The sequence below is a fragment of the Lissotriton vulgaris genome, chromosome 4_1 (genome assembly GCF_964263255.1).
Source record: "Lissotriton vulgaris chromosome 4_1, aLisVul1.2, whole genome shotgun sequence".
NCBI lineage: Eukaryota > Metazoa > Chordata > Amphibia > Caudata > Salamandridae > Lissotriton > Lissotriton vulgaris.
Genome location: NC_141691.1, coordinates 650,956,178 through 650,969,867, shown reverse-complemented (window position 1 = coordinate 650,969,867; position 13,690 = coordinate 650,956,178). Strand labels below are relative to the sequence as shown.

Sequence of the window (13,690 nt, the reverse complement as noted above, 5' to 3'; positions counted from 1 at the left end):
TTTTATTTTGCTTCAGGAACGCCTGCTGATGAGTCTCTTGCCCAGGAACGTTGCTATGGAAATGAAGGAAGATTTCCTGAAGCCACCTGAACGGATTTTCCACAAGATTTACATTCAAAGGCATGACAACGTTAGGTAGGATTGACACCAATTTAAGAAACGAAGAGAATTAGATAGCATTAAATACAAATATATTGGCATGTAGTGACAGCATGATGCGTGGAACATTGACAAGAAAAGCAGAAACGTGTGTGCGGCGTTGTTAGTTTCAGTGTGCATGAGTGGTTCGCGCGCAGGTGGCTGTTGGCGTCTCTGAGTCATTATACCATTTTTTATAAGCAGTGCTGGGAAGAATAAAGTCATCGCTGAGACACAGTAGGTAGAACAGTTCATGCTGCATGACAGACCAATTACTGCTTGTTAATCATGCAAATCGATTGCCACTTCCGCATACCACCACTAAGCTGAGAAAGGGCGCTCTAAAATCACCCACAAATAAATACTTTGTGACTTGCTGTAGATGAAAAGAAACGAGACATAAACAGGGGCTTTGGGATCATGTCAAAAGACATTTTGACTATTACATTTCTCTGACTGTACACACACTGTGGGGTTTGTTAAATGGACAAGTGATACTCCCTGAATTGGTAGAAAGCAATGCAGCCCATACATATATGTCATGGTGTCGCCTTTGCCGAAAAAGACGACTGGGAATCAAATTATTTAGAATTGTACGGATATCGGAATGATAAAAGATTGCTTGTTGAATGTATTATTTTATATAAGGAATCCCTTTATTAAAATGCAAAACATGTGCTTAACTTAGTTTTAAAGAAACGTATTTAAATTTTGACTAAATTGAATTCTATCAATAAGTGTGGCAAATATTCTACCTTTGCTGACTTGGTAACATTTGCCACATTCTGCGGTCTCCGCTGGGCAGTCGGCATTCCACCAACAAAGTGGAGGTGGCTTACATTGAGGAGAAATTTTGGAGGCAACCTGTGGCAGAAAGACTGCCAATGCTTCTGCTACTAAATGAAGGCAACGGAAATGAACTAAGTGAAGGAATATTGTCAGTTTAGAAGTTCCTTGACTCTTTAACATGATGATATGCACATTCCTGCCTGCTAGAGGAAAGGAGATTAGACTGCTTACATGGTTTTACCGGAGCATTATCTCCGAAGATCTCTGAAATGACATTTATACCTGTTTTTCAGGCTAGCCGTTAGAAAGATGGGGAACCAGGGTATCGGGTAAAGATGGATTACCCTTTGGACGTTATAATGTTGTTCACCGCTACTACAGTGATTGCACTGGTCATTTCAGTATAAACATTATTCCTGGAACAAGAGAACTCTAGAGTGGCCTCTTATACCTCCGGATTCACGTGGAGTTGGGGAGATTTGGATTGGTGGCCATTGTGGTCTGTCTGTGCTGTATTGCAAAATGCAAATCTCACATTACCCGTCGTCGTGGGCAGTCACTGCAGCACGGAGAGTCATGTTCACTTACGTTTCACACAGGCAGGCAGTGAAGGCAACACGATTTTGGTGCGAACAAGCCCATTTGTGATTGCAAGCAGCCCAAAACTTCAGAATATCTCCTTTTGTTTTAGGAGGAGCTCACTAATGCCACACTAAGGGTTCAGGACTGAGGGGCATCTCTTGTGGATCAGGAACTCACTCCAGCAAAGACGGCATAGCTCAGGCAGGTCCAGTTGCAGATCCAGGCAGGCCCAGTGCAGCAGGTTAGCTTGCCAGTTGCAGGAAAGCCTCTGGAGTTTGTTTTGCCCATGTAGCTCACAACAGAAGTCCAGTCAGCTGACCCTTTGAGTGACCTCAGACTAAGATGAAGACTGTAGATCCAGTCTTCCTTCTCAGACAGCAGGGCAGGCCTCATGCAGCAGGGCAGTCCTTCTGTAGTATCCACAGGTACAGGAGTGTAATGGAGCATGGGTTTTAGGGTCACATTTTATACCTGGTGCCAACTTTGAAGTGGAAGAAAGCTCTGCAGTTTTCCACCAACAGAAGTGTCTGGAATTTCCTGCCTCTCAGCCCTGTCCCAGGTTGTCCGATGACGCATTAGGGTAGTGTGAAGTACTTTGTGTGTGATGTGAGGCAGAGTCATTGAAGTGCATGTGACAAATGACAGCTCCACCCCCCTCATCAAATTGGGATGGCCCATCCTGCCAACATCCAGACCCTCTACTCTGTGGCTGCTGGGCGGAATATGCAAACTACACCTAGTCATGTGACAGAGGATCAGGCCAAAGGCACCAAATGGTTAGGGCAAGAAAGATCCAACTTTCTAAAAGTGGCATTTTCACAATAGTGACTTAAAATCCGACTTTATCATTAAACAGGATTTTAAATTACAATCCCTCAAACACCAAACATGACATTCCTACCTGCTCCCAACCAAATACTATCATGCATTAAAGGTAATAAGTTATACCAATGTTTTCATATGGGACACATGCCTCATGGTAGTGAAAAATGCATTTGTGAGTTTTTCATTACCAGGGCATGAAAAACCTAAAAGTGTATGTCTGACTTTTTAAATGCAATGTACCCACAAGAGGGGTGACCTATATGTATAAAAAAGTGTGTTTTAGGCCTGGCCAAGGGTTTATTTTGTCAAGTCAGATATGCCATTTAAAACTGCACAGAGGCAACAATGGTAGGTCTGAAATGTGTTAAAAGGCTATTAAAGTGGGTGGCACAATAAATGCTACAGGCCCACTAGTAGCATTTAATTTACAGACCTCAGGTACATGCTGTACCACTTTACTGGGTATTTATAAGCAAAATAAATATGCCAATTGGGTGCAAGCCAACTCTATCATGTTTTAAGGAGAGAGCACTTTAGCACTGGTTAGCAGTGATAAAGTGCACAGAATCCTAAAAACAAACAAAAACAAGATCAGAAAACAGGATGGCTGATAGCAAAAAGTGTGGGGGTGACCCTGGTAGTGAAGGCTAATTCAACAGACCCATTTTATTGACAAGGTGAAGTTCCAACAGCCTTGTTGTCCCTGGGAGTCTGGAGAGGGTTGGCTGGGCCTTCTTGTAAAGGCTCCTTCAAACTCTAGGGCCTGATTTAGAGTTTGGCGGATGGGATGCTGTGTCAAAATGCGACGTATATCCCTTACACCAGATTACAAAGACCATAGATTATAATGCACTTGTATTAAAGCAGACAAGACATTTGGCCCTTGGATTTTAGTCTCAATTTAGTCAAGTAAATATTTGTGAACAACGCAGTGTATCCATGCGGTAGGATCGTCCTAAAGGACAGCATATCCCTCCTGTCTTATATGCATAGAGGGACTCATCAGGGTTACTTCTTGGACCTCATCTTTGCTCTTCATATCTTGCCGTTGACATGCCACAGAGTTGCAGAATCATTAGTTAGGGGTTTCTTGCTTAGAGGCAAAAAGTACTAACTGTCTCATTTTGTCACCAACATTTTGGGGACATTATGTTCTCCAGAACGATCACTTTTGGCTCTTGCTGAACAATTCTTTTATTTGAGCAGGTGGTGGGATTTATGGTCAATGTAAATAAACTTGAGGTCCCCAACCTTACCTTAAATAAGGGAATGGTTGCCCACATCCAATATATCACCCATTACTCAAGGATCAAATTCAGTTTCACACTTGGAGATCATGATAATACCTTCTGCAACTGAATAATTTAGATCAAAATTGCCACCTCTACTAGCCACACTGAAAAACGATATAATGTTTACTTCACACATAGGGAGGACAAACAAAATAAAAAAATTCTACTTCAGGCGGTTATTTTTGGCCCAGGCTCTAGAATTTGTTGCTGGGCTGCAGGGGTTTTATGCTAATTTTAAATTTAAATTACAATAAACACGTGTTTCAGTTCATCTTTCACACAAGCAGGAATTATATATGGAACTTTCCTTACCAGATTTATTTTTCCATGATAATGAAGCCCATGTGTATATACCTGACTGAGTTGTAAAGGACAGAAATATATAAAATTAGCGTCCATAAGGACCAAGGATTGATAGACAGAGTAATGTGGGCCAAACCATGGCTTCCCAGCATTTCCAGACACTGAAATGCATGTGTTAGGATTCTTATAAGTAATTCTTGAATGTATTGGCCCTAAATACCAATTAGTAATGATTTGACCTGACTGACTGACTGAAGGTATTTATAGAGCGCACTACTGCCGAGGCGTCTTGGCGCTGAGTGAATATGCAGAGACAATGACCAACCTGTACAGGGTTGGGAAAAGAGCCATGTTTTAATTTCCTTTCTGAACACAGATCTACTGGGTTGGAGTCTCAAATGTGTGGGCAGTGAGTTCCATAGTTTGGACGCTAAGAAGGAAAAACGTTTCCCTCCACACCTTGCTTTCTTTATCTTAGGAAGTTGTACCAAACCAAGGGAAGACGATCTTAACAATCGCGATGGTACATATCAAGCAAACAAGGATTGCATATCCTTTGCTCCACCAACAAACAGGGCTTTGTGTACCAGACAGAGTGTTTTAAAATCGATGCGTCGTCTCACTGGAAGCCAGTGAAGCTGTTTTACACTGGTGGATGTAGGATGATGCTTAGGTAGTTTAAGCAGGACTCTTGCTCACACGTTTTGAATTGACTGGAGTTTGGAGAGTTGAGCTGCACCTGCTCCCAGATAGAGGGCATTATAGTAGTCAATTCTAGCTAGGACCATGGCTCCTACCACTGTTTTTCTCATAGAGAGAGGAATAAATGTAAGAATCTTTCGCAAGCCCTTTAACATGAAGAAGCAGGCTGATGAAACTTGATTAATCTGAGGAGCCCAAGCAAGATGTTTGTCAAACATAAAACCGAGGTCCCTAGCCTTATTGACCGGAGTCGGACAGATGCCAGCTGCAGTTGGCCACCATATTTGGTTCCACACCGAGATTTTCTGTCCAAACTATACCACCTCAGTTTTCTCTGCGTTGAGTTTCAAAAAGTTGGAACTCATCCAGGCCATCAAGGCATAGATACAGATTCAAAATTGGACTGCAGTATCATCCACTGACTGTGTTACAGACACTATGAGCTGCATGTCATCAGCGTATGACACCAGCATAAAGCCGTAACTTTTTATCAATCTAGCCAAGGGGGCTACATATTTATTGAACAGTGTAGGGGACAAGGCCGAACCCTGTTGCACTCCACCAGGGAGTGTGAATTCCTCAGATTGATAGCCATCCCAAAGAATCATCTGTTCCCTGGATGAGAGGAAAGAGGTGAGGAGGGCGAGAGCTGTACCACTGATACCTACTTCCTGTAGCCTTCGAACTAATACTGTATGATTTACGGTGTTGAAGGCTGCTGTTAAATCAAGCAGGACCAGTGCAGCCCTTCCTCCACCATCCATCACCTTACGGATTTCCTCTGCTGCCATAATTAAGGCTGACTCAGTAGAGTGTAATGATCTAAAGCCATGTTGAGTAGAGTCAAGAATATCATTGGTCTCTAGATAAGTTGTTCATTCTGTGTTCATAGCCTTCTCGAGAACCTTGACAGGTAGTGGCAGGCAGGAGATTGGACGTTAGTTTTTCTCATCTGCGGGATTCAGCTCGGGTTTTTTTAGAAGAGGACTAATATAAGCCTGTCATCTTATTTGCAAATTTGATTAAAAAAATAATTTACTCTGACAGTGGTTTTGATTTCTTGAGGAAGGGTACTGCTATGTGTTTCTGTGAAAGAAGTATATACATTCTTTTACACAGGGTAAACAAGGCCTTGTGTTGGGGAATGAGGTAAGATTGTAGTATGTTCAAATCAGCCACTGGTGATGTACCTATCAATGAGACAGGCAACATTGAAGGTAAAAACTAGATTTCAAACATGTTTTTCAAATAGCCTGGACACCATAAGTGCCACCTGCAACGTTTACTACATCTCCTTCAACCACCTCATAGCATATTCTCAGGAGCTTCTCAGAAATGTTTGAAATATACATTTAGGTAGGCAAATTTGGGAGTCAGCACATATACACAGGTGTTAGAGAAACTTCCAGGCATAGAAGCACATTATAAGCTCATATTGAACTGTTGCTATGCCCTGGTGTATATGCAACACATGTACCACTTTTTGTGCTCTGATTTTTGGACAGAGTGTTAGGAGAGTGGTCATAAATTGCATTTTTGACGCCTTGTCTGAAATTGTCCTAGTTTTGGAAGGAGGCACCCAACATCATGTAAATCATGTTGGAATTACTGATTTCAGAAGGTGGGCATTTTGGCACTCAGATCCCTTTGTTAAGAGACTACAGAATGCAATTCCACTTTGGCATTGGCTCTCTCCAAATAAACTGGAACTTGTTTTGAACTGGAGAAAATCTGAACCTCTGCATTAGTTCACCGGCCAAGGCTTTGTGGAACAGCCTGACAACAGAACAACACTGGGCATAAATATTTTTCGATTCTTTATTGTTTCGGCTCTTCGACATTGACTCAACTTAGGAAAAAAGCCATTCACAACTTACTTCATTCACAATAAAACTGCACAAAATAGTCAGGTAGTGTTGAGGTCCTTCGTGCCTGCTAGCACAGTCATGATCCGCAGGCTTGGGTATTTTTTGCTGTTGATATGTTTCTGCCATGAAGTCATGAAGGGTGACGTTAAAAAATTGATAACAATGTCCGTTGTAAAAGGTGCATCAGATGAGAGTCATTTGACGTCCAGGTGAAGTAGGACGGGTGCGGTTAGTTAATAACTGTGATGAAAGGTGTCTAGGCACTTCTTATATTAAACCAGGTTCCCTTGGTGAAGGGGGACACAGGCTTGTAGATAGTTGACAAGGCTGATTTGACATAAAGTGTTAGTGCGTTGGATGGAATGGCAGTTGCTTGGTTGCTGCGATGAGGTATTTCTATGATGTTCTTACAATAAACCATGCTCCCATAATATTGCTTGGCACAGCTTGTAGATTTGGCAGATCTGATCTAGCACAAAGTGCTAGTGCATCTGTGCAAGATGTAATTAAAAAGTGGTTGAACAACACTTTTGCATAAGTGCTTGATTTTGTTGCAAAATAGCATAAAGTGTGTGCAGAGTTTAGAAAATTTGGTAATGCACGTTTTGATGGACCTAAATGACATGTTAAATATAAGGTGCAACGTGTATCGGCACTGATATAGTTGAGGTACTGCGTCATAGCCGAGGTATGCTTTGTGTGCAAAATATTGCACGCTAAAACAGAAGAGTGTGCTCTCCCAATGGGTGTCTTAACTTTGGTGTGCAAAAATGCATCCTTCACCATGGCGGCGTTGATGTTGGCTGGTTCAGACCATAGATGTTCAAGACCAAGGTTTTGGAGGCAGCTTTTTACACAACTTGAACATGGGTTGTCATGAAGCTTCCCTAAGGGGGAAACTTTGGGGATTGAACTAAAAAATAACTCCCTGTGCCAGTTACGATTAGGCGTAGCCAGTACAGTACAGAGGTGAGAGGTATGAGCTCGGAAAGGGTACCCTGCCTGTTTCTGGGTACATGGGGAGGAGTGGTGTGCCAGGGCTCAGGCGCAGTAATGATCTCAAATATGCATTTTCCAGCAATTGGAGCTGCTTACTGTTGCTGTTCCCCAGAGGTCTGCCAGAGTAACATGCTTGGAGCCAATGCTTTCTGCTTGTATACTTGTAGCACAACATTCAATGAGCAGCAGCCAATTTTTTCCCTGAACCTTAGAATTGCATTGGCATACTGCTGCATGGTGGCAGATGCTTTGTCGATGTTGGCACGCCAGGATAATTTATTGTTGAAGGAGATCACCAAGTAAGTGTAGACCATGACCATTTTGTCCGCGATTCTTGGAGATTTTGTAAATGACCTAGAGGCATGATTTTTGTCAAGACCTTTCTGCCTACAGTAGCTTTCAAATCTATCCAGCCTCCTATGAAACTCGTTTTGAATGCAAGATAGAATTACAGCACAGTCCACGAACAAGTGGATGACTATTTTTTTGTGGATGACTATTTTTTTTTTGTTTAGTTTTGGAGCATCTGCTACTAAGTTGAGTAGGAATTCCTTTGAATCATTCAAGAAGAGTGAGATAAGTATCGGGACAAGGACACATCCCTGGATTATCCTTGACCAGATATCAAAATAAGGAGTGCATTCTCCTCTTCTTCGATAGCGAATAAAGGCCAACATGTCTTTATGAAGTGATTTGATGTTTTGCAAGAGGTCTCTTTCAACTCCTTGATTTTTGAGAGTGTCCCATAGTTTGGTTCTATTGACCAGATGAAAAGATGATTTTAGATCGATGAAAGATAAGTAGAGTGGATGCTTGATCCTCTTTGTGTATTTGACGCAGATCATGAATAGTTTAGTGGCTTGATGAATGGTAATAATACCATTGTAGAACCCTGCCTGGGCATCTATAATTATTGTGTTTTTGTCTGCCCAAGTCTGCAATCCATTTAAAAGGGCCCACCATAGATTTTCCCACTGCTATCCAAGAGCGAGATTTGTCTGTATTTGCGAGGTAACAGCTTACTTCCTTTTTAAGGTCTTGCACCTGGCGAGGCAGCGCGATCTATTGTTGCTGACTTGCCTCAGAAGCGGGACAGGAGATGGGCACGCACAGGGTGATAGGCAATTGGAGCTGGTGCACACTCACGTACAGCCACGGGGTGTGCACATCTCCTGTCCCCTTCCGTCCACGCAAGCTAGCTGCATGCAGTCATTGCGTCAACAAACACACACACACGCACCAGCCGCCCCAGCCAGTGCACGCGTACTCATCTCCCTCAACAATAGACACACACACACACGCACCAGACGCCCCCAGTCAGTGCACTTGTACTCGTCTCCTTCAACGCGCGCATGGCGTGCTTTCACTTTCTCTCCCTCCGGCGTTTCAGCCCACACTCCGCCCTCTCCTACCGGCACTGCAGCGCTGATACCGGTAGAGTGATTCCCAAGATGCGTGTGCTGTGGCTCCTCTGGGCCCTGTGGGCCCCGGCTGGGCCAGCAGAACAACAATGAAAACAGGTACAGGCAGGGGTTTCTCCGTGGCTCAAGAGCTGCAGCCTCCTTTGTCCGTTGGGGGCTGCACGCTTCGTAGGCCTTGACCTGACTTGTCCTATGTGCCCAAGATGGTCAGCAAGGCTCTCTTACCTGTTTTTATATGTGGTCCGTCCCGCTGTGGCTTTGCCTGAAAGGTGGGAGTGTGTTATCTCCTGCTCAGGGATTGAGGCTAGGTGGTTGTTTGTAACTCGCCTTCCCGCACAGCTAATGGAATGAGAGGCAGTCACAGAAAGTGATAGAAGGGGGAGGAGCGATAGAGCGAGAAGCTGGCAAATGCGTCGTCAAGCCAAAACAAGCGTGAGAGCGCCACCTATAGAACACCAACCAAATGTACGGTCGACTGCTCAATTACAGTAGTACAAAAAATATCGCAGATTTAATTTGTGCCTAGACAACGGTGTTACGTTAACCTGGACTTTACATACTCGTTATTCCAAATAACTGCTACGGCATCTTCAACAGAACAAGGAGGGTTTTGAAAAATAATAGGTAACAGACATTTTACTATGCCAATGAATGAAGGGCTCCGAAGGCCTTGAACACTGGGGCTGCTTACAGGGTACAGTCCTGTGCTCTTGGGCCCATGCGACGGGTTCTGGAGTCCGGTGCTGCCCAGACTGGTTAGGGGTTCACTTAACCTGTCAGATGAGGGGAGAGGTAAGGGGGCAGTGCGGAGTTTGTTCTGTCACTTGGTTTAGGGGGAGGGGTGTCCAGACACAGTACCGTTCAGCCCGTCGGACTGGCTGTGGGTCCAGGGCTGCTCTTGACTCTTTTTCTCTTATACTGAGCACTCCGAGGCCCCTCGAAGCGGCACAAGGCGCCTTATAAAACCACAGTCGCCTCAAAGTTCCCTTTTCCGCTCCGTCTGCCCCTGCTCATATCCGGCAGCCCCGGGTTCCAGGACGCCCGATGTGAACGCCCCGTGACCCTGTTCTCGTAGTTTTTTGCTCATCTGCACAACCTCTTTTTCTTTCATATATTTCAATATTTATAACATTCCATGCATCTGAATTCCGCATCAGGGCGCTTTTGAGTTCGACTCTCGGAATGCTTCCCCATTGCGACAAAGTTCTTTTTTGCAGTAACATGGAGCTCCTCTTTTGGGTTCGATCTGGGGGTGAAATGTCACTCATCCTCCCCCATTGTGTCTTCCAGGGATCATTAGTTCTGGTTGAGACGGACAACCAGAGGGCGAAAGCCAATGCAGATGGGTTTGGGGCAAGGCTTACAAACCTTCCTGGCCAAGGCCTCTCTCCACAGAGCCCTCCACCCGTTAGCCCCCCAGGAGTCTGAAAGTTATGGACCGCAATAAGTGCAGAGGCAGGGAAGGTGTCACTGATGTAAGTCTGTCACGAAAGATCACCAGTATTACAAAATATATCTAAAGAAGAACAAGCATTTGCAATGCAATAAGTCTCCCATTTGTGAGTGTTTGAGCTATTGGCATTAAGAATGACAATGCCTTTTATGTATGTGTTTTAAAAACTTGCAAGCGGTCGTAAACAAGCACTTTTCTAATTATAGTCGTTGCTTATGAAAACCAAGGTTGGCAGTAACTGCGCCTCGTTTACTGCCAGACTTGCTTGTCATAAGCAAGGACTACAAGTACAAGTATGCACAGCTTTCAGGTTTTCAAAACACATAAATAAAAAAGTTATTGTTATTTACAATGCCAATAGCTCAAACTCTTGCAAATGCAAGACCTATTGCATTGCAAATGCTTGTTATGAAAAGGGGCTATAATGGAGGATCGCCAGAAATGTGGGACATTGACTGAGCTTAGGACCACGCTAAATATTGTGGATAGGGCTACAGAACAGGCCTTGTGATCTGATCAAAACAAGTCCACTGGTACACAGTCCGGACCAGGTGCTTTGTTTGCCTTCTGTTTTAGGATTGCTCTTTCTATCCCTGGCTGGAGAACAGTAGCTTACTCCATTGGCAAGCAAGTGTTGCAGTTAGGTAGGGTTCGTGTACAGTCGCTAGCAGTGCATATATAGTTGTGTAATGGTCTATCAAGGTCTGTGCTGTAATATGATTTTCCATGGGACCTAGACCATCTATCTCTAAATATTTCAGCGATTTTCCTCCAAATGGATTTGCTGTCTTTGTTTTCTGCAGCCTTGTTTAGGTCTTGCCGTACTTCTTGCTGGTATATCAGTTTCTTGCCCTTGATTAGTTCTTTGTAGTCTCTACCTGTGGCTCTAAAGAGGAGCTTGTCTCCTTGGGTGTCATACCACTTACTGTAAGCAAGTTTTAGCTTGTTAGTGGCTCCTCTCCACTCATTGTCTACAAAATATTGTCTGGTTTCTTGCTTTTCATCCTTGGTATTCAGGATTCAGACCAGTGGTATGTGAGCTTCATTGAAAATTCAGTGTGGTTTCCTAGTTTTGTCTTGGGCTCATCGCTGAACTTGGTGCGAGCCAGGAAGTGTTAAAGACAAATGTTCGAGTTTTGCTGCTTGAGTATTCTCTCTATTACATTTTACTGCTCATACGTTGTTGTTTTGGCTGGTGCTCGTGGCAAAGCATTTGATCCTTCTCTGCTCCGCCAGAATGGAGCACTTGAAACTAAGGTGGTCATGGCCACTTTCAAGTCTTTGGATCACTTGTATGGTCAGCAGCAAATCCCAGCATCTTTGGAGGAAAGTATATAATTGATCAGCCTGGATCTTCTGATATTTCAAAAGCTGGGTGCTGTGGTGCTCTCAGATGCCATTCGACCATTCAGGAACATTAGCTGTGATTCAGTGAGGAAGATATTGAGTCATCTTCCTTTCGTACACCTGAGGGGAAGGGAGTTGCTCACTTCAGGGGAATGGAATACCCCTGCTGTTCACCTCAGCGCCTCTCTATTCTTCCCAATCTTACATGCAATGTGTATAATGGGGTTGCAAAAAGAGTTCTGTTGCTGTGGACCTTTGCAGATGATAGACCCAGTCAACATCTTAAAAACTACACCTTCACAGTAGCTGGATATCCAGTACTAAAGTATTTTTGTGGCGCAAAGATTTAATAGCTGTTTATTGTCATCCATCCATGCGTTCTGTTTAATAACAAGGACTTATCTTCAATGACGGAGCACTTTTTTAACACCTTCCGGACCATATGTTTCAATACCTGATGACTGAAAAAGGTGATCCACATTTGAATGAATCCTGTAACTTTCAATGATTCCTGTGTGTAGGCTCTTTCCAGTGACACATAGCGATCCTGCAACTCCTTCCATAGCAGGTGGTTCAGCATATGTGGCTCGACTTTCCTGTTCTTGTTCCAGCATATTAAATATGCCCCATGCGTGCAACTGCTTTAGCAACCCAAATTCCATCTGAATTTAAGCTGGTGAGCTGAGATGCGGGAGAGAGAACATGATTTGGTAGGCACATACCATTGTGTTGTCCAAGACCCTAGCGACTTGGGTCCAGGTGTACGACCATGTCCCTTTACAAGTTGCAAATTGCGCGCAATTTGCGAAACGTAAAATGACATGACAACAGTGTCAGCGACACTGTTAGCGATTCTCAAAGGAGTCCCATATTGCAGGCCTCATTAATGTTCATGAGGCACTCGTAATTTGCGACCCATTGAGAATGGCTGGCACTCCCGGGTAAGTTCGCCTGCTGGGCTCAGCAGAGCTCCAGGTCTGGGGCTGATTTTAAATAAAGCAGTTTTTTTTAACTGCAGCCCGTTTTCCTTAAAGGAAAAAGAGATACAGTTTTTTTTTAAAAGAAACGTTTTCATTTAATTTTTTCAGGGCAGGTAGTGGTCCCTGGGACCACTGCCTGCCCTATAAAAATATTTTCCCTGCATTTGCAAAGGAGAAGGGGTCCCCTGGAGACCCCTTCCCATTTGTGAATGCATTACCACCCACTTGAAGGGGGCGGTAAATTGTGAGTGTTTTGCTTCCGCAATTGCGGGCGCAAAACATTCTTACATAGGGTAGCGAGTCACAATTAGGAAGGGACGCCCTTGGAACGCTTCTTCCTAATTGCGAGTCGCAAGTCCTATTTAATGAGTCGCAAATAAAATGTGACTCGCTAAATAGGGTTTGTACATGGCCCTGTAAGTTTTGGCATGCGCAAACAGGTCACAAACCGATTTGTGCATGCAAAAACGGGTCGTACATTTGGCCCTTGGCCTCTTAGCAGTTCACTCCATAAGAGATCATTGGTATGGATTTTGCTCCTATTACTTTTATTATTATTATTATTTAAATTTGTAACGTGCACAGCTAATCCAGGGAGTGTCCCGGCGTGAGCCTAAGAAATGGTTGAAAGTTAAAGGACACCTTAAAAGAGGAAGGTTTTGAGCTTTTTCTTAAAAGTGACATGATCTTGAATGCTACTTAGGGCCAGCGGAGGGCTTTCCAAGCGAGAGCCGCTTTTTGAACTGCGGAGCTCCCGCCAAGCCTTTGTCGGTTGAAGCGGACTGTCTGCGCCAACAGTTGTGAAGAGGAGCGCAGTTGTCTCCCTGGGAGATAGAAGGAAAATCTCCTCTAGAGATATGTGGATCCCCGGCCGTAAAGAGCACTGTGGGCGACCGTAAGAATTTTTAATTTTATTTGAGCCTCTACCGGCAGCCAATGCAGAGAGCGCTGATGAATGCGCACACTACTCCTGCTGGAAAGACCCAGCAGG

At 44.0% G+C, this 13,690-nt stretch overlaps 1 protein-coding gene across 2 annotated transcripts in view; it reads left to right on the top strand.

The window, feature by feature from the left end:
* The window catches only part of ADCY1 (adenylate cyclase 1), a 1,293,742-nt gene that overhangs the window by 342,112 nt on the left and 937,940 nt on the right, over nt 1-13,690 (top strand). For both annotated transcript variants that reach the window (XM_086966836.1, XM_086966835.1), the window contains exon 3: nt 17-135. In XM_086966836.1, coding sequence (XP_086822962.1) covers nt 17-135 — 119 coding nt within the window. The remainder of the gene's footprint in view (nt 1-16; nt 136-13,690) is intronic.